The 25,071-nt window shown below is 44.4% G+C and overlaps 1 protein-coding gene across 2 annotated transcripts in view; it reads left to right on the top strand.

The window, feature by feature from the left end:
* CAMSAP2 (calmodulin regulated spectrin associated protein family member 2) overlaps positions 1–25,071 on the top strand; it is a 77,767-nt gene that overhangs the window by 26,855 nt on the left and 25,841 nt on the right. For both annotated transcript variants that reach the window (XM_069967491.1, XM_069967490.1), the window contains exons 4-10: positions 10,922–11,083; positions 12,405–12,488; positions 18,079–18,220; positions 21,010–21,149; positions 22,794–22,884; positions 23,516–23,585; positions 24,747–24,781. In XM_069967491.1, the coding sequence (XP_069823592.1) occupies positions 10,922–11,083; positions 12,405–12,488; positions 18,079–18,220; positions 21,010–21,149; positions 22,794–22,884; positions 23,516–23,585; positions 24,747–24,781 (724 nt within the window). The remainder of the gene's footprint in view (positions 1–10,921; positions 11,084–12,404; positions 12,489–18,078; positions 18,221–21,009; positions 21,150–22,793; positions 22,885–23,515; positions 23,586–24,746; positions 24,782–25,071) is intronic.

The following is a 25,071-nucleotide window of genomic DNA, read 5'->3' as shown; positions in this document are numbered from 1 at the left end:
TATACGTTCTTACACCCAGTATCACCATTTATATGTACGTATCATCGTGTCCGTCACGCCAGCCGATCTCAGGATTCCCTTGTCTACTCTGTTTCCATGGAAACCGGACTCTTGGTTCTGCTTTTTAGTCCCCCCCCCCCCCCCCCGATGTGGAGGGGGTGGATTGTGGGGGAGTCACTGTGACTCACTGGAGACTTTCTGCAAGTTTCGTCTTTTTTTTTTTTTTGTGTTCCTTGTTTTAGATTTGTCCGGAGATCAGATGGCAGAATCCATCATGACCAGGGTATTGACAAGGCCATTCCGCCCTATCAATACCCTTACTGCCCTGCCCCCTCCCCGTACCTATGGTCGCTTTCCCAATGAACACAGACAACCTTTGTTGGAAACTAATGGCCACAGCAGCCGTTTATTATACAACAGTATAAAATTATATAAAACACCAACATATCAAATTGCCGTCACACCATATATAACATATAACACATCCAGGTATACTTGATGGGGCGGTCCTCGGAGCCCAAAACCCCCCAGGCGGCTTTTATGTCCTTATGCCACCCGCACACAGGATTTGCCTCTAGCCGATGGGCAACATGACCCAGAGGCACCAGACTAAGCACCTGCATGCATACCACTGGACCTCCTTTATGGCGGTTGTACCCCCACCCTAGTCAGTGGCTAACTACTGCTGCCTGGCCCAAATAGTGTCTATATTTCAAGGGAGTCCGGAACCACTCCGAGGTCCCCTCCCACCACATCCAAGTCCACTCCAGTCAACTCCAACCCTGAGGACCCCCACCGCCCACACAGCTGCCATGACAAGCGAACAACGAACGAACCAAACCCCAACAGCTGCTGGACACCCCCAAAGACACCATACCATCCCTAGTAGGCAAGGGAAGTGACAAACTAAAAAAACAATGGGAGGGTTAGTGGAAGATTGCTAAAGAACTGGATTGATAAAGAACTGGAAGAACTGCTAAACCTAAAATGGCTGTTGTGATTCCCAACCTGAGGTTCTCTATCATGATGCTGGGAGTTGTAGTTTAGCATCAACTAAAGAGGAACCGGTTGGGGAAGCCCTGCCTTAAAGGGGTAGTTCACAAAAAAAAAAATTCCTTCACATCACCTGGTCCAAGAAAGTGCCAGAAATGTGTAATTTACTTCTATTAGAAATAAATCTCAATTCTTCCCATACTTATCAGCTGCTGTATGTCCTGCGGGAAGTGGTGTATTCTTTTCACTATGACAGTGCTCTCTGCTGCCACCTCTGTCCATGTCACGAACTGTCCAGGGCAAAAGAGTTTTTTTTATGGGGATTTGTTACTGCTCTGGACAGTTCCTGACAAGGACAGAGATGGCAGCAGGGAGCACTGTGTCATACTGGGAAGCATACATCACTTCCTGCAGGACATACAGCAGCGGATAAGTACTGGAAGGCTTGAGATTTTTTAATAGATGTAATTTACAAATCTGAATAACTTTCTGATGCCAGTTGATTTTAAATATAGATGGATAGATATATATCTATGTGTGTGTGTGTGTATATATATATATATATATATATATATATATATATATATATATATATATATATATAATTTAGAGAGAGAGAGATGTGTGATATATATATATATATATATATATATATATATATATATTACAGTGGTACCTTGGTTTAAGAGTAACTTGGTTTAAGAGCTCACAGTTTTAAAAAATTATGACTTGGTTTAAGAGCATTGCTTTGGTTTAAGAACTCTCTATACTGGGTGGGAGGGCGAGTGGAGGAGGGGCTTGGTCTGCATGGTGGGGTCTTCAGCCCTGTACTCTGACCCAGGAAGTCTCCCTCACCTTCCAAATCATAGCAGATCCACCTCAGGCTGGGGCTTCCTTTAGGGGACAGGACTGTGGAGATAATCTCTCCATAGCTGTAACCCTTCTCTCCCCGGACAGAGAGTGCTGCATGTATGTGCCCACATATGTCCTGTTCATTCCTTTATGCTCCCTGCAGTCTCTGTCCGCCTTTGTGTTTCCTATCTTCTTCATTCCTGCTATAATACTCCTGCACTTACACTCAGCTATACACACTGCTGCTGTGTTATCAGGGTTAGGCACTTACTATACATTATACACCACATGCTGATTGCTATACTGTACAGTAACTTATAATATCACATTTCTGCTGTTTCTGAATGTTTGTTTCATCAGTTTTACATGTTATTCAGAATAATAAATCATTATATTTGGTGTGTGGAACCAATTGTCTGCATTTCTATGATTTCTTATGGGAAACTTTGCTTTGGTTTAAGAGTGAATTTGGTTTACATGTGCGGTCCCGGAACAAATTATGCTTGTAATCCAAAGCACCAATGTATATATAATTTTAATTAATTTTATTTTTTTTTGCCAGAGGACCGATTTTAAGTCCCTGTTGTTTTTGACACAGACGCCAGTACCCACACCATCTCCAACAACAATCCATCATCCACGAACAGCGTTTTTACAGACCTCTATTCATGCAGTGGAAAAATCCAGCATGGAAACCAAATTGCACGTCACTTATTTTGGGTTGAAAAACCTCCAAGCGTTAACCCCCTGAATGCCAGTGCAGCAGAAATAAATGTACTTTATGAATAATTAAAGAACTGTACAATGCAGTGTGAGCCTGATTGTGATTACCCCCCTCCCCCCATTCGTCAGTCCTGGCAGTCACTTTCCCCTCTGTGGCGACGAGTTATTTTTATTCCGCTGTGTGTGGAAATTGGTTCCATCGGTCTGAGTACTTATTGGAACGTCTCTAAAGCTTTTTCGCTGACTGCGTCATTGTGAAGCGTCGAAGCAATTAGAACAATTCAGACTTTATGTTCTAATTTTTTTTATTTTTTTTTTTATTTTTGGAAAATTTGATTTGTACCAAAATATTTTTGCTTAAAAAAAAAAAAAAAAAAATTTCTTTTCCTGATTTGTATCTCTAAGCTGTCATCTATCTGTGTTGATTCCTATAGCCCGTTACACTGCAGGATTGTGGCTGTGCGGATGATCTGGCCCCGGCCGTGGATTTCCTGCCTGATGTGTAGACGGCCGAACATACTGGGATGGAAATGCTGAGCTGTCACATAGAGGGAATGTGAGATAACAGCTTGTGTGTATGTGCCCCCGGGGAGCGCAGACTGCAGCAAGCGTATACAGGATCCCAGGACATGAAGGCACAGGACCGCCGCATAGGATTTCATTGATATCTATACAGAAGAAATATGTTTTCTATCCTGTAACACTCCAGCTGCTGCAAAACTACAACTCCCAGCATGCCCTGACAGCCGAAGGCTGTCAGGGCATGCTGGGAGTTGTAGTTTTGCAACAGCTGGAGAGCCACAGGTTGGAGAACATTGATTTAGAGAGTGAATTTGTTGCATCACTACGAGGGATACGCAAGTACGTTTCCTGAGTCAGGAGCTTCTTAAAGCGAATGCGGAACAGGGGGGCCTTGAAGGGGTTAATGGAGGAGCAGCCAGAGGGGCTCGAGCAGGCGCAGTGGTATGTTTGGAATGGTCGGTGACACCCATCTCTCTGGTGGTTTACATGGATGGGAACAAGACGCTTCTGTTTGTGCTCCTCGAATACAAGACCTCGATTAACCCTTCCTGAGTCTTATTTTTCATGTTTGTTATTTTTCACGTCATGGTAACTTTATAGCGTCGGTCTGGACGTGGTTGTGTAAGGGATGACTACTTGAAGTTAGGTCCAGCCCCGGCCCAGCATCACCATCTATCACCGGGCATTTAAGGACGGCTGCAGAGTCTACACATTTAGCTTTTCAGGAGATCCACTTTATACGGTTGTTATGATGAATGCGCCAAATTGTAGACGTATTGATCACAGGCTGGTATTGGGGAACTCATTCTTATACAGCGGGAAGAGTAATACATCCCTATGATACTGTCAGCTTGGGCAGTGATATGGGCGCAAACATTTGGTCATAATACACTTGTATGTAGGCCTGATATATAATAGACTGCTGGTCCTGGATTATGTATGTGCTAGCCCTGGACTATGTTTGTCAGTGCTGGTGGTCCTGGAATTATGTACATGAGCTCTGGTGGTCCTGGATAATGTATGTGTTGCTGGTCATGGATTATGTATGTGATCGCTGGTGGGCCTGGATTATGTATATGAGCGCTGCTGGTCCTGGATTATGTATATGAGTGCTGCTGGCCCTGGATTATGTATATGAGTGCTGCTGGCCCTGGATTATGTATATGAGCGCTGCTGGTCCTGGATTAGGTATATGAGCGCTGCTGGTCCTGGATTAGGTATATGAGTGTTGCTGGTTTTGGATTAGGTATATGAGTGCTGCTGGTCCTGGATTAGGTATATGAGCGCTGCTGGTCCTGGATTATGTATATGAGCGCTGCTGGCCCTGGATTATGTATGTGAGTGATCAGTGTTCCTGCCCCGTATGTCACTGTACAGATTTATACAGTGTCTACAGCAATTGTATTCTCCCCTAGGAGTAATGCTTTAGGAGAAATAACTCCATAATATAACATGTGATGGGACACGCCATCACTTTTCTGTATGTATCAGTGTGAAACCTTTGTGTGCCTTGAGGCAAGGTGGGAGCCATACACCGGTGGGTAGTGTGAGCCCATAGGATTCCTTGGGTGCCATATTTAGGATGATACAGATTCCTTCTACTCATGTCCTGGAGGCCTCACTTATCCACTGAAACGACATCTCATCTGTAAATAATCCAGAGCCTCATTGACGGGGCCTGCAGCAGTTTGTATTCCCGTGTATTTTGTTAGTGTGGCACTGTATGGCAGGCTATAAGTGCCATGTTACTGACAGCATGCCTGATCACTTGGCTGTCCCGTGCATAGTGCTGTGTGTCCTGGATATGTGTGAATGCGACCGGTGTGTCCAAAATTGTTATCCCATAGGAAGCAGTGCAGTTTTATAGCTGTCTGTTAGTTGAATCATGTCTGTAATGGGATGGTGTAGGGAAGGCAGTAAGTAGTAGGGACAGCTGTCTATAATGTATTATGCAGACGGACTGGACTATCTCCATACACAGGCTATTCCGTCATTGGGTCTGTGTATGATTCACTGCTTCAGGGTCATATTCAATGGACGCGGAAAACATGTAGCTGATTGCATTATCTCATATACAGTATATAGTGCTGCCTTCCCTCACAATAACGCTATATACACATGGTCATATAACTACTCTTTTTGTACAGGTTCTGATCCACATTTGAAAGGGTTTATATAGACAACAGAGACCTGGACACCAAAGCTGGGATTATCCGCAACACAAGGGGGTGTTGTTTTAGACGTCTTTGCTTATGCATATGGTGACTGAGCCTAACAAAAGTGATCAACCTAACAATCATGTTCCTGCAGTCATTCATTGCATAAAAGGATCCCATTAATATGTTCCAAACAACTTGTACATAATAGATCGCTGCTGGTATTGTCATCTGCCCCATATGTGGACAATTCCTCTTAAGGGGCATGTTCAGACTATGGAATTCTCGCGGATAAATTCTGCCGAATTCCGTTGCCCGTACACGCTCATGGCCGCACGCCTCTCCGCCCGTGCCATAGACACCATTCTATGCACGGGTGGATTCCGCATTCCGCCAAAAGAATTGACATGTCAATTCTTTCGGCGGATAGCGGAATCAGCCGGGCCATAGAATAGTGTCTATGGAGCCGGCAGAAAGGCGTACGGCCGTGAGCGCCTTCTAGCGATGGAATTCGGCGGAATTTATCAGCGAGAATTCTGTAGTCTGAACCCGCCCTTATTCTGCATTTTTTTTGCAGCAGACAGGGAGGTTGTTAGAGATGCACACAGTAGGGTGGAGATCGGAGTTCCACTTTGCAGACACGCAGGTCAGTTTCAGAACATACATTTTTTCATACAGAAAGAAAACACTTAGACGGCAGTCAGATAACATTGGAATTCATCACATCTAAGGGTCCTATTAGACAAAATGATTTTTAACTGTAAACAATCACAAACGAGAGTTTATCGTTAACCTGAAATCGTTCACTATATTACACAGAACGATGGTCGTTAGTTACTATGATCGTTTACTCCATCTGATCCAAGTTAATAAAGGAACGATATGGAATTACACTGAACGATTAGCGAACAAATGCGGAAATACAGCAAACGATTAACAACGATTTTGGTGTCAGCACCAAATGAACAATTTCTCATTGGTCGCTATCATTGCCTGCATTTACACAAAATGATTATTGTTAGAATACCAACAATGTAACGATAATTCACATGATAATTGGTCCGTGTAATAGAGCCCTAAGGGTCCGGCCGTCCGTGGATTCCACCAGCAAAATCAGTTTGCAAGTGGTGTCAGAAGTGGGCTGCTTTCTTAAAAGGGATTGTGTCATCATTTAGCCCCTTTGTAAAGGACCTGTTGCCTCTCCTGTCCTGTCTGTTTCAGTAAATACTTGTATTATTTATGATTAGAGGTGAGCAGGAATGGAGCATGCTGGAGTCGCATCACTTGGCAATAATTACCGGTGGCTGGCAAGCTTGAATGCAGCCCTAGAGAGTCCTGGAAAACATTAATATATCCTAAGGCTGTATTCATGTATTCCAGGACTCCCTAGGGCTGCATCCAACTTCTTTAGCCACCAGTAATCAAAGTTCATCTCTGCTTATCTAGAGAACATTTTCTCCTAGTTGTGCATTGCTCCATGCATCTCCTATTCTTAGGGATTTTAGGGATAAATTGACAACTGGGTGATACCAGTTTGGGGGGGGGGGGGGGGGGCTGTACAGTCTGATACTGTCCAATTAGTGCAAGGCAATGGGAAATGGTAACACCCAGTTGATAATTCATTCAGAATATTTTATAAGGAGTAACAGGTGAATGGCACAATACACAACTAGGAGAAAATGCTACAGAAGAAGCCAATGAAGTTCAGATGCTCATGAGAGGACGAAGTACCATGGTGGCCAAGGGCCTCGGAGTGGCATCATGTACAAAAAACAAACCTCTGGTTTCCAATTCCTCATATTGGATATGGCCACCTAGTCAGTGACTAACTTAGGTGGATCACTACTATGGCCAATGAATAGCACCAGAATGTGGAGATGAACGATGGATCCTAATTTCCTTTTAATAGATGTACCCATTACTTAAGAAAACTTGTGCATTTGCCAAAACCTATTATTTCGTGGTAAAAATAATTTGGATGAGGCGAGACACAGATGAAAGTTCTGCCTGTGGTTATTTTCTCTAGCTGGGGGTAATCTCACCTCGCTCGTAATTCCCTCGCTGTCTATCCGAAACCATTAGCAGTTCAGACAGCGCACATATAATTATAGTTATTACCGCTACTAAGAGACCCGCTGCCCGAATATTATCATCTCCACAGTCAGGAAACAAGGATATTATCATGTCTGGGGGAGGCGTGTAGTATTATAAATGACTTTGTCTGGTCCTCAGAGCCATTTCTCCGATATTCGGGGGTGCATGGGAAGAAACACGCACCGATCAGCCATAACATTACAACACCGGTCACAGTGACAGCAAGTGACACAGGGGGACGTGTATCACCAGGGGAAAAGATGGCACCAGGATGCAATGTGGGAAGAAGACAAGATGGCGGGGGCAGGGTGATGGGCAATGTTTTGCTGGAGACCTTGTCTCCTGGCATCATGTAGATGTTACTGTGACACCGACCACCTACCTAACCATTGCACACATTAAGTCCCCCCTTCATGGCAGTGGGACCCCCTAATGTATGTAATGGATAATGCACTGGAGGCCGCACTGCAGATATTATACAGGACAAAGATATCAAGGTGGTGACTCGTCCTCCAGATAACCCAGATCTCATCCCATCCATCATCTGTGGGATGTGCTGGAGGAACAAGTCCCATTAATGGAGGCGGGGCATGCTGGGAGTTGTAGTTTCCCAACAGCTATAGAGGTGTGCAGTGAAGGAGAGGGGTAGGGGGGTAGGTTGTCCTATCTTATCTGTATGGAATGCAAAGTAACTCCAGCTGCCAGGAATGCCCGCCGCTGCCAGCTCACATTAGCCGGACTATGTGCAATGGAAGAAAGCAGCACATCTGTCTCTCCTCGAATTATTTTCTACCATTCTGGAGGAATCCAGACCCTCACTATCTATCTATCTATCTATCTATCTATCTATCTATCTATCTATCTATCTATCTGGGTGAGCACTTAATACCTCTATCACAGGGGTAAGAAACTTTGCCTCTCCAGCTGTTGCAAAACTACAACTCTCATCATGTCTGTCCAGGCATGATGGGAGTTGTAGTTTTGCAACAGCTGGCGAGCCATGGTTCCCTACCCCTGATCTATAAGGTGAGAAGTCTGATGCTAAACTTAAAATTAGCTACTTCTGGAAATCATGGAGACTGTGGATACTGAACCAGGGGACAGATCCATTACTTCTGTTTAAATCTATATTGCTATCTTCCCAGTACTGTGGTCAGTTATGTGTCGAGGTGGTTGTAGCACTGAGAGCATATTCATGAATCAGGAAGATCAGGATGTAAATTCCTCGAAAATCCATCTGCTTGTTATACTAGTGGCGTCCTATGGCAGCCACTCAGCTGGCACAGGGGCCACAGCAGCTGGTATGGCCGCTCTGTACTAAGCTGATGGCACATCTGCCCTGGTTACTAACATATAAGGGAAGAAGATAAATCTTATATTATTCTTTATTTAAATGTAGAGACAATTGTGCTGATAGAAAAGCACAATCTGTGGCTGCTGCAGGATATATATATATATATATAAACACCTATATATATATATATATATATATATATCACACACACACACCTATATATAGTGTAAGATTGCAGCAGGGCCCGGACACTGCGGAAAGGAGATTACATCAAGGTGACAGGCAGATCGCTGCTCTTGCTGCATATGACACCTAAATAAACCCTAACAACAGTGTTAGATAGATTAGATTATAATCTCCTTGTCTGTTATGTGAGCAGCCATCCCCTACAGCAAGGCCCAGCGCTTGCCACACACCGGGATCATGCCTTTAAGGGGATGTTTTGACACTGTTAAATACGGTGGTGCGTTGGATTAAGAGCATAATTTGTTCCGGGACTGCGCTTGTAATCTAAATTCTCTTACACCAAAGCAAATTTTTCCATAAGAAATCATAGAAATGCTGACAATTGGTTCCACATCCCAAAAAATAATGATTTTTTTTTTATTCTGAATAACATGTAGAACAGATGAAACAAACAATGATAAGCAGCTGAATATGTGATATTATAAGTTACTGTACAGTATAGCAATCAGCATGTGGTGTATAATGTATACTAAGTGCATAAACCTGAAAAAAACTGCAGCAGTTTGTAGATACAGGATGGAAATGCAGATCCCCATAATGCAGGAGCGTAGTACAACAGGCTAGAATAGAGAAGCAGGGCTGCTGTCAGAGGTCCGTGTGGTCACATGACAGCAATGGGGGAAGGGGGTGTGTTCAGCATGGACCAATCAGGCAGTGAGAATCACACAGCTGTGCAGGAGGACAGAGTCAGAAACTTTATATATAGCAGTTTGAATGACTTGAGTGTCAGTGCAGGCACATTATAGCAGTGGTGTGTATATCTGAGTGTGAGTGCAGGCACATTATAGCAGCAGTGTTTATAGCTGAGTGTAAGTGTAGGCACATTATAGCAGGAATGGAGAGGATGGGAAACACAAGGGCTGACAGATCTGCCTTTAGTTGGAAGGTGAGGGAGACCTCCTGGGTCAAAGTACAGTGCTGTAGACCACCTCATGTAGGCCATGCCCCCTCCCACCCAGTACAGGGAGCTCTTAGACTAAAGCAATGCTCTTAAACAAAGTTACAATTTTGAAAAACTGTGAGCTCTTCTTGCAAAACGCTCTTAATCCAAGTTACTCTTAAACCAAGGTACCACTGTATACTATAAAGAATTATTTTTTTCTAATTTTGCAATCTGTATTTTAAAATCTCAAAACACTGCAGTTTCCATTGTCGCCACTAGGCCTAAAAGTAAGCTGAGACTTCCTGTTTTGTATAGATCATTTCCCAACATTGTCCAGACAGGATTATGGTGACCAGTGACACCAGTGTGTGTGTATGTGTGTGTATATATATATATATATATATATATATTTATTTATTTATAGAGAGAGAGATAACAGACAGGAGTACAGTGATAGGTGACACCAGTATATAGATAAAACATAAAGGAGTACAGTGATAGGAGACACCAGTATATACACCGACTGGAGTACAGATATGTGACACTAGTATATAGATAACGCAGAGAGGAATACAGTGATTTGAGACACCAGTATACAGATAACACAGACAGTAAATGTTATTGGATATTTCAGCTTTTACACTACTCGCTAATAAATATCAACAAATTGCTTCTGATTTTGTTTTTGATTTTTGTTTTTGCCTTTCTAAGAAAGGGATTTCTAAGGCTTTGTTCACATTATGTGTCATAACCTGACACACCACGGTCTTCCATGAACATCAGTGTGCTTTAGGGCCAGTTCACACAGAGTAAAACTGGCGGAATTCCACGGCAGAGAATCCCACCGGCCTCTATGTCATACAGGCAATTTATCGGAGGACTTGCGTGCCTCCTCTCTCCACGTTTCTCCGCTCCGAACAATTAACAATTCTTCCGAGCAGAGAGGAGGCGCACGAGCCCTCCCATAGACTGCCTGTATGACACACAGGCCGGTGGGATTCTTTGCCACGGAATTCCGCCAGTTTTACTCCGTGTGAACTGGCCCTTACTATATATATGCTTAGGTTGTCTATGCATTATATCATTAATATTCACATATATTTATACTCCTGTTTATTCTTCGTATATGTGCTTATAATGATCTGTGTTGTGATGCAGAGCGCTCATCTTGCCATGATTGACACGCTGATGATGGCGTACACAGTGGAGATGGTCAGCATAGAAAAAGTCATTGCCTGCGTCCACAAGTACTCGCCATTCTTCCAGACTGCCGACCTTCCTTATGACATCGAAGATGCCGTCATGTACTGGATAAATAAGGTAAGGGAGCGCTAGAGCACCTGGTCTAACACAATCCCTACTCTCCCATACTCTTAGTTCTATCAGATTCCCATGTTAAGTCTTTCCTGATCACAAGACAGGATCTGATCTTTCTTATATGGCTCCTCTTTCTTATCACACGCCTTTGTGCAAAGAACCTGATGTAGATGTGCGAGCTGTATCTCTTTCGCACTCTGCAGTTAATTTGCAAAAAAGTCAGTGGAGGCTCAGTTACGAGACTCAAAACACGGGAGTAGTCAGATATCCCTCCGGGAAGGGCCCGGCCAAGGAATGGCTCCTGTATGGAGACCATTAAAACCACCATATTAAGTGGCCTCAGCCAATATCAGCCAATATCCAGATTAATTATAAGTCTGATAATATGACCAGGGAAGTTCCAAGGCCAGGTATGCATCCACAGACAGCTGTTTCGGGGTGTTGCCCCTCATCAGTGTGAAGCAGGATTCTGGCTAACTCTGCAGTTAAAGGGGTAGTGCAGCGCTCAGCAATTATTCACAGAATAACACACATTACAAAGTTATACAACTTTGTAATGTATGTTATGTCTGTGAATTGCCCCCTTCCCGTGTCCCCCCACCCCCACACATGCACCTGGAAGTGTGGTGCGCTATACATACCTGATCCGTGTCGACCGACCCCGTCTGCCATCTTCTTCAAAGACATCATCTTTAGGAGGCCGGCCGACCCGCTCCTGCCGGCCCCCCTCTGCTGCGTCATAACAGTTATGCTCAGCCAATCGCGGCTGAGCAGCTGATGACGCTGCAGGGGGGGGACGGCTGCAGCTAGTTGGCCGGCCTCTCGAAGATTGCATCGACACTTGTACACTTCCGGGTACACGTGCGGGGGTGGGGGGACACGGGAAGGGTGCGATTCACAGACATAACATACATTACAAAGTTGTATAACTTTGCAATGTGTGTTATTCTGTGAATAATTGCTGAGCGCCGCACTACCCCTTAAAGTAGATCATATAAAAGTTGTTCTTCTGTTCTACTGGTTGCAGGATCTGAGCATATCAGGCTTCTTCCCCCTCTGATTTATCAAAGGCTGCCTGATTAATCAGGCTTTGTAAACGACCGCCGATCACAGGGATCTGGAGAACCATCCTGTATCTTGTCCGTCACAGAATACAGGGCCCTTATACATATACTGGTATCTTCTATAGTAACTTCTTGACAAGACTTTGCACAGAGAAGCTTGGTTAAGGCAGATAGTCTTATCTTATGTGCATGTCGGTATTGTGTGTCTGTATTTCTGTTCAGTACTTTCTTGTTCTTTACCGTATGTCTAAATATTTCAGGTAAATGGACACTTGAAGGGAATTCTTGAACAAGAGCAACGAGTGAAGGAACAGCAGACCATGGACCCCAACACTACACAGAAGGTACGTTGTACTGGTGAACTTCTCACATGGATAAACTCACTAATACACTTATGACAGCTGCGCCCTCCCCCAACTTTGTACTTATAACTAATCTGATTAACGGATACTTCTAATCAGTTACTTCTAAGAATTCTATTGATCTGACAGTACTACTTTGTATATTAAGTGTGTTACCTAATGGGGGTGCTGTCGTTCAATCACTCATGTCTTCTTGCTGGAGCCCTAACAGGGATTGGTGCTAAGGGTCCTTTTACACAGCCCGATAAGGGGCCGTGCAAGGCCGCAAGCAAGTGATGATCAGCGAGATCGGCGCTCGTTTTTACTGCGTTTAGATGGCACAAGTAATTGCGTGCCCTGGTCGCATGAATGAACACTGTATCGTTCGTGCGGCCGTTTAAATGTATTGCTATTGCCCAAGCACCCCGATTCACCATTTTTTTTTTTCTTTTAAATCAACTGTTGCCAGAGATATGAAATTTTATTCTATAAAAAAAAAATCGCAAGTCTTCCATTACTTATCAGCTGCTGTATGTTTTGCAGGAAGTGGTGTATTCTCTCCAGTCTGACACGGTGCTCTCTGCTGCCACCTCTGTCCATGTCAGGAACTGTCCAGAGCAGTAGCAAATCCCCATAGAAAACCTCTCCTGCTCTACTGACTGCAAAGAATACACCACTTCCTGCAGGACATACAGCAGCTGCTAAGTACTGGAAGACTTGAGATTTTTTAATAGAAGTAAGTTACAAATGGCTGGCACTTTCTGGCACCAGTGGATTTGAAAGAATTTTCTTTTTTGTGAACAACCCCTCTAGCCATACCCTTACCAATATCAATAATTATTCCACCATTATGACAATGTATCTGCTCTCTTCTGATTTGTTTGTGCTCACCAATGACGCTACACCGCCTTTGTAAAAATAAATAAGAGCTCTATAGCTGTACAATTTGAAGGGACTATCTGAAAGAATCAGCAGACAGCTGTGTCAGGGTTTTTGTCCATTGTCAGCACAGTGCGGGTTATGGCCGCCAGGATGAGATGCCGCTTAGGCAGCTCTGGGTTACTGGTTCTTGAGAAGATCAAGCAAAAAGCATAATGTCTTGCAAGCAGTGCATCATGGGAAAAAATATGCAAATTGCCATCCAGAAAGCAGAAAATTCTCTCTAGAGCCACCTATAGGTAACTGGAGGTTTTATAATGTTAGTAATATGATTATTAGGCTGGAGCTACAGTAGCTGATGGAGGCCAGATCAATAATGTAAACGAGCGCCGATCTGCTAGACCAGCGCTCGTTTACTGGGCCTATTCCATAGCCCGATAATCGTTTAGCGAGGGCTGCAGGGACATCAATACCGATGTCCTTGCAGCCCTTGTTTAAACACTATACATTACCTCCACATGTTGCAGGGCTTCTCCTGCGCTCCTTCTTCCTCCCAGTCCCGCGCACAGCAGCAACTTTGGAGTGGCTTGTCTGAGCTGACAGACGGCTCAGCCAATCTCTGGCCGCGGCGGTCCTGGCCAGTGATTGGCTGAGTGGTCTGTCAGCTAAGACCGGCCGCACCGAAGCTGCTGCTGTGCACAGGACCGGGAGGAGGAAGGAGCGCAGGAGAAGCCCTGCAACATGTGGAGGTAATGTATGGTGCTTTTAAAATCATCGGGCACTGACCGTGCATGGCTATTCCACGCAGCGATGCGCGGTCTGTGCCCCAAAGATTTTAGGTTTGAACCTAATTAAACGATCAGCCGATTCCACGATCCGATTGTCTCTATTCCACGGAGCGATAATCGGCGGAATAGGGCCGATTCGGCTGATTATCGCTCCGTGGAATAGTCCCCTGAGGGTGGGTTCACACTACGGATTCCGCATGGATAAGTTCTGGCAGATTTAGTCACTCGTACCCGCTGACACCATTCTTTGGGCGGGCAAAGTCCGCTGTCCGCCAAAAGAATTAACATGTCAGTTCTTTCGGCAGGAGGCGGAATCCGGAGTGTGAACCTACCCTAACAATCTCCATCTTCATTGATAGAACCCCAGCCTTACAATTTTTCTCGTTCCTACTCATACCTTAGTTGGAGGTAGCAGCATTAAGGACTGCTCAGATCTCTCATACCTGTTAGTAAATGAGACATGCCGCCATTCGGTTTTCATTTGCCGCTGTCGCTGAGCCTTCAGTATCGTTTACTTTGCTGCTCATGAAGCTGAATATAATTCATTCTCTCTGTTTGCTTCCTTCCTTCCCTTTGCTTTCTCTGTATTTCCCGTTGTTTCCTATGAAGTCTTCTTCCAAATGGTTTTGGAAACTGGTCCCTGTAAGTTCTGCTCAGCTTGTGATCTGTGCTGTGTTCGTCCATAGTGGCCTGTGCTCCATGTCACGCTCTCTTCTCGCCTCCTCTCCATGTATAACCCCGGACGCCACATTCATCCTATTGTGTAACACTATAAACCTTCACTTAGCACCGCCACATATCACGCTTCACCCGTGGGCCCAGAATAAGAGACTAGCTTTATACGGATAATCAGGAGGCAGGGCACAAGCCAAGGTTTGGTCAGGTTGTTTTACTTACAAATAGATTTTTTAGTTTATCGCTTGTAAAAGAAAAATATAATTTTTTTTTGTTTTTTTTCTCAATTCGACTTAAGGCCCTATTACACCAAGCGATTATTAGCCGTATTTGGCAGATTACCGCCTATTATGACCGATAATCGCTTGGTGTAATAGGTAGTGTTAAAAGGCAACAATCAGCTGACATGCACGATGTCTGTTGTGACAATCTGCGTGTAATTAGAGAGGTGGCAGCAGACCGCCGCTATCTTCTATGGGACACCCTGACGATCTAAAGATCCTCCCCGCTCGCTGTCTGTACGTGTAATAGCGCCGGCAGCGAGCGGGGAACGAGAAGCAAGTGATCGCTGACCTGACAAGCCCATAGTCTGTAGCGGCGGTCTGCTGCCACTGCTCCAATTACACGGAGTGATGGCCGGCAGATCATTGCTATACTAATCGTTTGTTTTTCAGCCTGTTGAAAGACTCTGATTAGCCGATCAGCTTGCTTTCTCTCTCCCCCTCTCTAGCTTTCTCTCTCTCTCTCCCCCTCTCTAGCTTGCTTTCTCTCTCCCCCTCTCTAGCTTGCTTTCTCTCTCCCCCTCTCTAGCTTGCTTTCTCTCTCTGTCCCTCTCTGGCTTGCTTTCTCTCTCTCTTCCTCTCTAGCTTGTTTTCTCTCTCCCTCTCTAGCTTGCTTTTTCTCTCTCTCCCTCTCTAGCTTGCTTTCTCTCTCCCTCTCTCTAGCTTGCTTTTTCTCTCTCTCCCTCTCTGTAGCTTGCTCTCTCTCTCTCTCTGTAGCTTGCTCTCTCTCTCTCTCTCTCTCTAGCTTGCTTTCTCTCCCTCTCTAGCTTGCTTTCTCTCTCTCTCTCTCTCCCTCTCTCTAGCTTGCTTTCTCTCTCTCTCTCTCCCTCTCTCTAGCTTGCTTTCTCTCTCCCTCTCTCTAGCTTGCTTTCTCTCTCTCTCTCTCCCTCTCTTTAGCTTTCTCTCTCTCCCTCACTTTAGCTTGCTTCCTCTCTCTCCCTCTCTCTTTCTCTCCCTCTCTCTCTCGCTTGCTTTCTCTCTCTATCTCTCGCTTGCTTTCTCTCTCTATCTCTCGCTTGCTTTCTCTCTCTATCTCTCGCTTGCTTTCTCTCTCTCTCGCTTTCTCTCTCTCTCGCTTTCTCTCTCTCTCTCTCGCTTTCTCTCTCTCTCTCTCGCTTTCTCTCTCTCTCTCTCGCTTTCTCTCTCTCTCTCTCGCTTTCTCTCTCTCTCTCTCGCTTTCTCTCTCTCTCTCTCGCTTTCTCTCTCTCTCTCTCGCTTTCTCTCTCTCTCTCTCGCTTTCTCTCTCTCTCTCTCGCTTTCTCTCTCTCTCTCTCGCTTTCTCTCTCTCTCTCTCGCTTTCTCTCTCCCTCTCCCTCTCGCTTGCTTGCTTTCTCTCTCGCTTGCTTGCTTTCTCTCTCGCTTGCTTGCTTTCTCTCGCTTGCTTGCTTGCTTTCTCTCTCTCGCTTGCTTTCTCTCTCTCTTGCTTGCTTTCTCTCTCTCTCTCTCTCTCTCTCTTCCTCTTTCTCTCTCTTGCTTGCTTTCTCTCTCCCTTTCAAGCTTTCTCTCTCTTCCTCTCTCTCTCTTGCTTGCTTTCTCTCCCCCTCTCTCTAGCTTGCTTTCTCTCTCCCTTTCAAGCTTTCTCTCTCTCTCTATCTCTTCCTCTTTCTCTCTCTTGCTTGCTTTCTCTCTCCCTTTCAAGCTTCCTCTCTCTCTTGCTTGCTTTCTCTCCCCCTCTCTCTTGCTTGCTTTCTCTCCCCCTCTCTTGCTTGCTTTCTCTCTCCCTTTCAAGCTTTCTCTCTCTCTCTCTCTCTCTCTCTCTCTTCCTCTTTCTCTCTCTTGCTTGCTTTCTCTCTCCCTTTCAAGCTTTCTCTCTCTCTCTTCCTCTCTCTCTCTCTCTCTCTTGCTTGCTTTCTCTCTCCCTTTCAAGCTTTCTCTCTCTCTCTCTTCCTCTTTCTCTCTTGCTTGCTTTCTCTCTCCCTTTCAAGCTTTCTCTCTCTCTCTCTCTCTTCCTCTCTCTCTCTCTCTTGCTTGCTTTCTCTCCCCCTCTCTCTAGCTTGCTTTCTCTTTCTACCTTGTCCTCTTTATAGTTTGTTCTCTCTCTCTGTTTTGCTCCGTTCTTGCTGATAATTGTTAGGTGTAATAGCTCGTGCTAAAAGGCAGCGATCAGCCAAGGTGCATGATGTCAGCTGATCATTGTTTTATAGCAGGTTTATAAAAAAAACAAAAATGAAAAAAAAAAAAAAAAAAAAAAACACTATCATTTCTATGGGCTCCAGGATGATGTCAAGATTGTCTGGGCAGCCCCTCCCGCTGCTCCTCCTCCTGCTCACTGTCGCTATGTGTAATAGCCCAAACAGCAGGCGAGGAACGAGGAGCAAGTGAGCAATGACCTGACAGGTCGGCGCTCACTTGCTCCTAAATACCGGCCCTGTAATACTGCTATAAGTACCCTCTCTAGCTTGCTCTCTTTTTAGTTCGTTCTCTCTCTAGCATTCTCCCTTTCAAGTTCATTCTCTCTAGCTTGCTCTCTATCTTGCTCTTTTGAGTTCAGCCATGTTTTTTTGTATGCTAAAAAAGGATGCATTTTGATCCTTTTTTTTTTTTTTTTATAATGGATGTCAATGGAAAACAAATACTTCCTTTTTTTTGTTATCTGTTCTTTCCATTAAACTGATCCGTTAAATGGACAGCAGAAATGCGGTGCGAACCTAGCCTGAGAAACATACGTTCAGAAGAAGGCTAGTTTTATTAGTAGTTCTAATATTTAAGTTGTCCCCATGTTGGTTATATATGGTACACGGTATGGTGCAGACAGTGATATTCAGCAGTAGCTTGTTATATAGGTTTTTCCCCCCGCTGTGGTGTTGTGTAACTGTCTCATTCACATCTTTGAGTTTCTGGCACTGTGGTTCATATGTAGCCATCACATGTAGCTAGAACATATAGTATAGATGTCATTCACATCCACTCTGTCTCTGGGGGACACTGACACAGGCCTTGCTGACTGTCTCCGCTTCCATCCCTATACAGGCCAGATACAGGAAGGAACAGAATCTGTACAAGCAGCTGCCATGTATACCCCTAATGGAGAATATCCTGAAAGATGGCACCGATGGGTGTGCCCTGGCTGCCCTCATCCACTTCTACTGCCCAGATGTGGTCAGATTGGAAGGTAAGTTTATACGGTGATCTATAGAGTTAAGAGAGTTGAATATAAAATTGTTCTCCTTTCCAGGCATGATGGGAATTGTAGTTTTGCAACAGCTGGAGGGGGAAGATCCTTATCCCTGACTTAGAGGAGATCCCTAACTGCAGCCTTCTTGAGGGAATTACTATAGGGCAGTGACGGGGAACCTTCAACCCTCCAGCTGTTGCAAAACTACAATTCCCATCATGCCTGGACAGCCAAAGCAAAGCTTTGGCTGTCCAGGCATGATGGGAATTGTAGTTTTGCAACAGCTGGAGGGTTGAAGGTTCCCTATCCCTGCTATAGGGAATAGACACAGTTGTAGTATAGAGGTCTGATGTATGAAGATCATGACAGTATGTCTATGGACAGCAATGAAGATAAAGTATATACTGTATCATCCACCATTAGAGTTCTGTCTCATACCAGGTATTCGGCCAGGTATAGAGGGGTTAACTTTCCTTACAGCAGCAGTATCTCTTGGTCATTATTTATTACACCGCTACCTCTTGCGTGATCGCACTCGGATGCGAGAATTTTCCAATTTATTATTTATCAGTCCAATTTTGCACAGTTCATAGGAGGCAGAGAAGGATTTAGGAACATTGGGGGAGATTTATCAAACATGGTGTGAAGTGAAACTGGCTCAGTCGCCCCTAGCAACCAATCAGATTCCACCTTTCATTCCTCACAGACTCTTTGGAAAATGAAAGGTGGAATCTGATTGGTTGCTAGGGGCAACTGAGCCAGTTTCACTTTACACCATGTTTGATAAATCTCCCCCATTGTCCTTAGCTGCAGGGACCTTTATTTTCCATGGCTGTATATGATCTGGCATCATTTATTCATTTATGCTATGAAATTGCAGACTTAGACAAACGGCGCAGGTTGGGCTATGTTTTTTGTTTGTTTTTTAAAGGGGTTGTTCACCCCAAAAATTTTTTCTTTCAAATCAACTGGTATCAGAAAATCATGACATAACTGTCCAGAGCAGTAGCAAATCCCAATAGAAAACATCTACTGCTCTCTAGACTGAAAAGAGTACACGACTTCCTGCAGGACATAAATCAGCTGATAAGTACTGGGATACGTGAATTTTTTTAATAGAAGTAAATTACAAATATCTTGCTTTTTCTGGTACCATTTGATTTTAAAGAATTGTTTTTTGTGACCTACCCCTTTAAGTTCCTCGAACTTAAGGATTTATTGCGTCATCTATGTAGCGTGTGCTGATTTTGCAGGGTGACACAGATAAATGGTATATATGATGGGCAGACAGCACTGGATGTGTAAAAATCCACATTATGTCCTGTTAGTATGTTTTTATGTGGGGTATAAGATGCAAGTGTAGACAACATAAGTAAGGAAAAAAGATGAGACTTTTCGTGTATGTCCAAGGTAGTGGTGAGACTAAAGGGGACCTGTCAGCTTCTATGTCATGTGCAGAGCTGCTGATAGGGAGATGAAACACATGATAGCTGTCTCAGCTGTTTACACAGTTTTAAAATCATGTTTGTCTTCCATACTCAAGTATCATAGATGCCGGGCTGAGGAGAAGCATGCACACCCTCCTCCCTGTTTGGTTTCCAGCACTGAACACTCTACATCAAGCATGAAGGGGTTAGGAAGAGAGGAGGCATGCATGCTGCAGCTCAGTCTGGCATCTATGACACTTGAACTTAGAAGGAAAACATGATTTTCCAACTTTTTGAGACAAGTACCATTAGTTTTATCTGCTCTGAGCATCCTATGGACCTGACAAATGCTACCAGCCCTGGTGGTCTAGACACTAGGGTATGGACTATCTGCTTATGTGGTCGAGTACAGTGGAACAATTCATTCCCTTTGGGTTATCTAGGGTAGAAGAGGGGTTAAGTTTTACGACTTAGGGCCCTATTCCACTGGACGATTATCGTTCGAATAATCGTTAACGATAAACGATCCAAACGACCACTATTGCGAAAGACCTGAAATCGTTCACCCACTTACATGAAACGATAATCGTTACTTATGATCGTTCTTGCGGTCGTCTTGTCGTCGCTATTGCTTTTGTCACTACTGTGAACGACCGAACGACTTCTTATTCAATGAGAACGATTTGCGAACGAGCAACGATAAAAATAGGTCCAGGTCTTATTAATGTTCAACGATTTCTTGTTCGGCCGTTAATCATTAACTGCTATTCAACCGAACGATTATCGTTTAGATTTGAAAGATTTCACGATAATCTGAACGATAATCGTCCCGTGGAATAGGGCTCTTACTTAATTGTTCAATTGACGTGGTCGGCCATCCTATGGGCATAATCACCACAGAGCAGGACAGCCCGGCCTGGAGGAGGGGAGTCTGGTTTTAGCTCTATGGGGTACACAGGGAGCTGCTGTCAGTAAGTGCAGTAAGTATACTTTATAATTCTGTACACTATCCTTTTCACTAAAAAAGTAGACAACCCCTTTAAGACTGCTCTGGAGAGTAGTTTTTTTTTGTGTACCTTACTTTGATAGTAATCACTGCTTGTTCTGCAGAGGCCACACACAACGGTACTGACAGCACAGCTCCATACATTGGGTAGTGGTTGTAGCAGGTATTGTAGTTAGTCCCATTCACTGATTTGATAAGCTATAATCCCAGGAGCAGCCACTATGGAATGCATCCATCTTGATCTTTTTTATAGATTATTATTATTATTATTATTATTATTATTATTATTATTATTATTATTATTATTATTATTATTATTATTATTATTATTTCTTCTCTTTTTTTTTTTGTAGATATCTGCTTCAAAGAGTCCATGTCCCTGGCCGACAGCCTGTATAACCTTCAGCTAATTCAGGAATTCTGCCAAGAGTATCTGAATGGATGCTGCCACTTTAACTTGGAAGATATGCTATATGCATCATCCTCCATCAAGGTCTGTGCGCAGGTCATTTTATTGGAAAAATTAAAATTAAGAGTCCTGTGTGACACTGCACAAAAATAGCTTTCTGTCACTGATCAGACCGCCCACTGAATAGTTGCACTTTATGGACCGAGTAAAGTGGATCCTGCTAGAAGGGGTGTTACGATGCTTCTGAAAAATTCATATGTTGCTGGGGAAAAATAGTATAAAAACCTATACTTACCTAGCCCCGGTCACCTGCAGCTTCTGCTTGGTTCTGTCTGGTCCCCACAATTTTTTTTTTTTGCCTCCTTCCTGTTTTGTAGATGAGTTCTTAGATCAACCCCTGCCCCCTCAGCCAATCTCTGGCCACTGTGGTGTCAAATCTTGACCAATTATTGGCTGAGAGGGGAGCCTTTCTTGGAAGTAGGAAGAAAGCAGAAGATCGAGGGTCCAGACAGAGCTGAACGTGAGCTGCAGCGGTCCAGAGCTAGGTAGAAGTATAGGTTTTTATTCTATTTTTGCACAGCCCCAGCAGCATAAACGTTTTTCAGAATTGCCGGAATACTTCTTTAATAAACCAAAATTGTGTAAAATAAATGGCTACTTTTAAAGTATACCCCCAGAATTCGGCTTCCGCCTCCCCACTGTGTGGTCCATCTGCCAAGGCAGCCGTATGACACCCAGCGAGTTCCATGCACAAGCCCGTTTCCAGTTAGGGTATATTCACACGGGCGGGCTCGCAGCGAGATTCTCGCTGCGAGCCTGGCAGGTCCTGTCAGTTCCCATAAACTACATACTTGCTGCAGTCTAAACGACCGCAGCGAGTATGTAATTATACCGCGCTTAACCCCTTCTACTCCCGCCGGCTCCCCCGCTGTAGGCAGCATACATTACCTGTCCTTGCTGCACGGGTCCGGCGTCCTGCTCTCCTGTCCGGCCAATTAGTGTGTTGCCCAGCCGCAGCCACTGATTGGCCGGGCGGGAGAGCAGGACGCCGCACCCGTGCAGCAAGGACAGGTAATGTATGCTTACAGCGGGGGAGCCGGCGGGAGTAGAAGGGGTTAAGCGCGGTATAATTACATACTCGCTGCGGTCGTTTAGACCGCAGCAAGTATGTAGTTTATGGGAACTGACAGGACCTGCCGGGCTCGCAGCGAGATTCTCGCTGCGAGCCCGTTCGTGTGAATATACCCTTAATAGGACTCTTGCACAGAACTCACTAGGTGTCGGAGGGTTCCCAGCAGGGTCTAGTGTCTGCACACCTGTTGTGAAGGTCAGACAGGAGCTGAACCTTGCAGGTATTATTTAACCTTTTATAGACTGCGGTAAATAAATCAGTTTAAGGGGTTTTCTGATTTTCACAGGATAGGGGACAAGTATGAGATTGAGGGGGGGTTCGACCTCTGTGCCCTCCAGAGATCTTTAGATCAGAGCCCGGCTCCTTTGTTTTGAATGGTACGGCACTCTGCTCTTTCCGGCGGCTCCATAGACAATGAACGGAGCTGACCTGTGGCTCCATTCAAAACATAGGAGCTGGGGCGCCAATCTAGCGATCCCGGGGGGCACGAAGGTCAGACCCCTGCAGTCTCATCCTGTAGATAAGAGACAAGTAAGGTTAAATTGAAAAACAGCATTTAGCAGACATGTTCTCTATTCTCTTCTTTGTCTCGTCAGGCCAATTATTTGGTGTTCATGGCTGAACTTTTTTGGTGGTTTGAAGTAGTGAAGCCGTCTTTTGTACAGCCAAGAGTCGTCGATACGCAAGGTAAGCCTCAGTGCTGGTGCTAAACTGAGCGTGCATGCATATGGGGAGGACTAGCTGCCAGCTGAGTGTTGGCCTGACAGTTATCGAAGAGGTATGGGCAGTTTTTTTTTTTTAGCTATGCTGTATCCTTTCTCCTATTACTATATGCCTCTTTGAGTATGTGTTCTATGTTGAATTACGCTATTTGATCTCTCTTTTTGTGAAGCCTAATAACATTGTATTTGCTTTTGTACCTGATGTCTGACTTGAATTATTTAAGAGGGTATTTAGGGGATTTTTTTGCAAAAAGTATAGACCTAAGTTGCTGGTGATCATGAAAAAAATAACACTTACCTTCTCCGCTTCCCTGCTGCCACTTACGTCACAGAGCTCCAATCCTGGTACGCAGCACTTCCTGTTCTTGAGTTAGCACTTGCAGTTGCCTGGAGGGGAGAGACCGCTGCTGGTTGGCTGAGCAGTCAAGTGCACATGTCCGTTTCAAACACAGGAAGTGCTGCACATCTGAAACAGAGCTCCATGACCAGGATGACGGCAGGGGAGCAGAGAAGGTAAGTATTGTTTTTTGTTTGTTGGTTTGTATTTGTTAGACCTAATCCTATAATACAGTTCAACTTGTGCATTTTGCTTTTAGGACTCATGAAGGCGACCTCAAAATCACGTTTTAATAGGAGGCATACATTAGGAGGCTCTTCAAATGCAAGGTACACATATCCTACTCACCACCTTGAGGTATTCTTATCATTAGGTAACTCTCCTATAGTTCAATGTCTGACCGATAAAAGAAACTTGAAACAAGTTTAGGGATATTACCCAAAACAAATACTCATCTGTAGCGATGAGATTGATGTTGGGCATTACTGGTTCTCATTGCAGAGATCTAGCTGACTGTTAGCAGCAATGCTCCATGGGAAAAATCTATGCAAATTAGTTTTCCTCCAGGAGGGAAAAATCGCAGTTAGAGATGAGCGAACCGGGTTCGAGTCCATCCGAACCCGATCGTTCGGCATTTGATTAGCGGGTGCTGCTGAACTTGGATAAAGCTTTAAGGTTGTCTGGAAAACATGGATACAGCCAATGACTATATCCATGTTTTCCACATAGCCTTAGGGCTTTATCCAAGTTCAGCAGCCACCGCTAATCAAATGCCGAACGTTCGGGTTCGGATGGATTCGAACCCGAACCCGGTTCGCTCATCTCTAATCGCAGTCCTTTTTTTGAACAGCACCTATTCCGCCCTGCCCCCAGTAGGAGGAAAACCCCGCCCCTCTATGATCTGGCGCCAGTCTATCCATGTAAATATCAGAGTAAATGAACGGTGGTATTTTTGTGAATATGATCATTTAGCAAACGTGTCTTCTTCACCTGGTATGCCGCTCTTTCCTTCCCATTGTTGACAGCTCATTGTCTAGATTATCGACAACTGCTCTGCTCTAAAAGCAGTATGCTGCAATATGTAGTTTTGGCTGTAGTCAAACCTGCCTTGTAAAGTCTGTCATCTGTAGGTGCAAAAACCCCTGAATTCTAGCTGTGACTGATCTGTCGCTTGACGGACCCTAGTGGCTCCTAATAGACCCAATGGACTTATAATGAAGACCCCTCTGGCTCCGTCATGGTGTCTATTGTTTTGACAGGATGGTGCTCTCCCTATCAAATGTGATAGAATCAGCAATGGAGGCTCCAAACACAGACATAATCAGAGCCTGATGGGCTCTATGGAGCGTGTCACTGCTATAGAAGTAATAGAGAAGGACTCAGAGACCTCCCACCTTGGGTTGCCAGAACTTTTTGATGCTTTCAAATTTGTTTTAAACTTTTTAACAGAAGAAATTTTTAATTAAATTTTGTTAACATTTACTTTGTAGAATCCCACAAGAAGCCTCATCACCACCGGGTCCAGGTAAGAGTTCTCTTCCTGTCCATTAGAATGATGATAATATACAGTACATCACTTATTCTATGTTTTATAGTAGGTTTGCAAGATTGTTTAGTCTAAAAAAAAAAAAACTTTCTTTGAGAAGTTACTACTTGGAAGTTTTAGTGCTTGGCCAGGATCATAGCATTATTGGAGAGGGGTGAAGAAGAGTCCCCTTTTTGTTCATCCACCCAACCATCCCCCCTGGAAGAACTTCACAGTTTCCAAGTAGCATCATCTCAAAGCACAGGTGTGAGTTGTAGACGGATGCACAT

Source organism: Dendropsophus ebraccatus, chromosome 4 (assembly GCF_027789765.1).
Source record: "Dendropsophus ebraccatus isolate aDenEbr1 chromosome 4, aDenEbr1.pat, whole genome shotgun sequence".
Lineage (NCBI taxonomy): Eukaryota > Metazoa > Chordata > Amphibia > Anura > Hylidae > Dendropsophus > Dendropsophus ebraccatus.
This window is presented reverse-complemented; position numbering and strand designations above follow the sequence as displayed.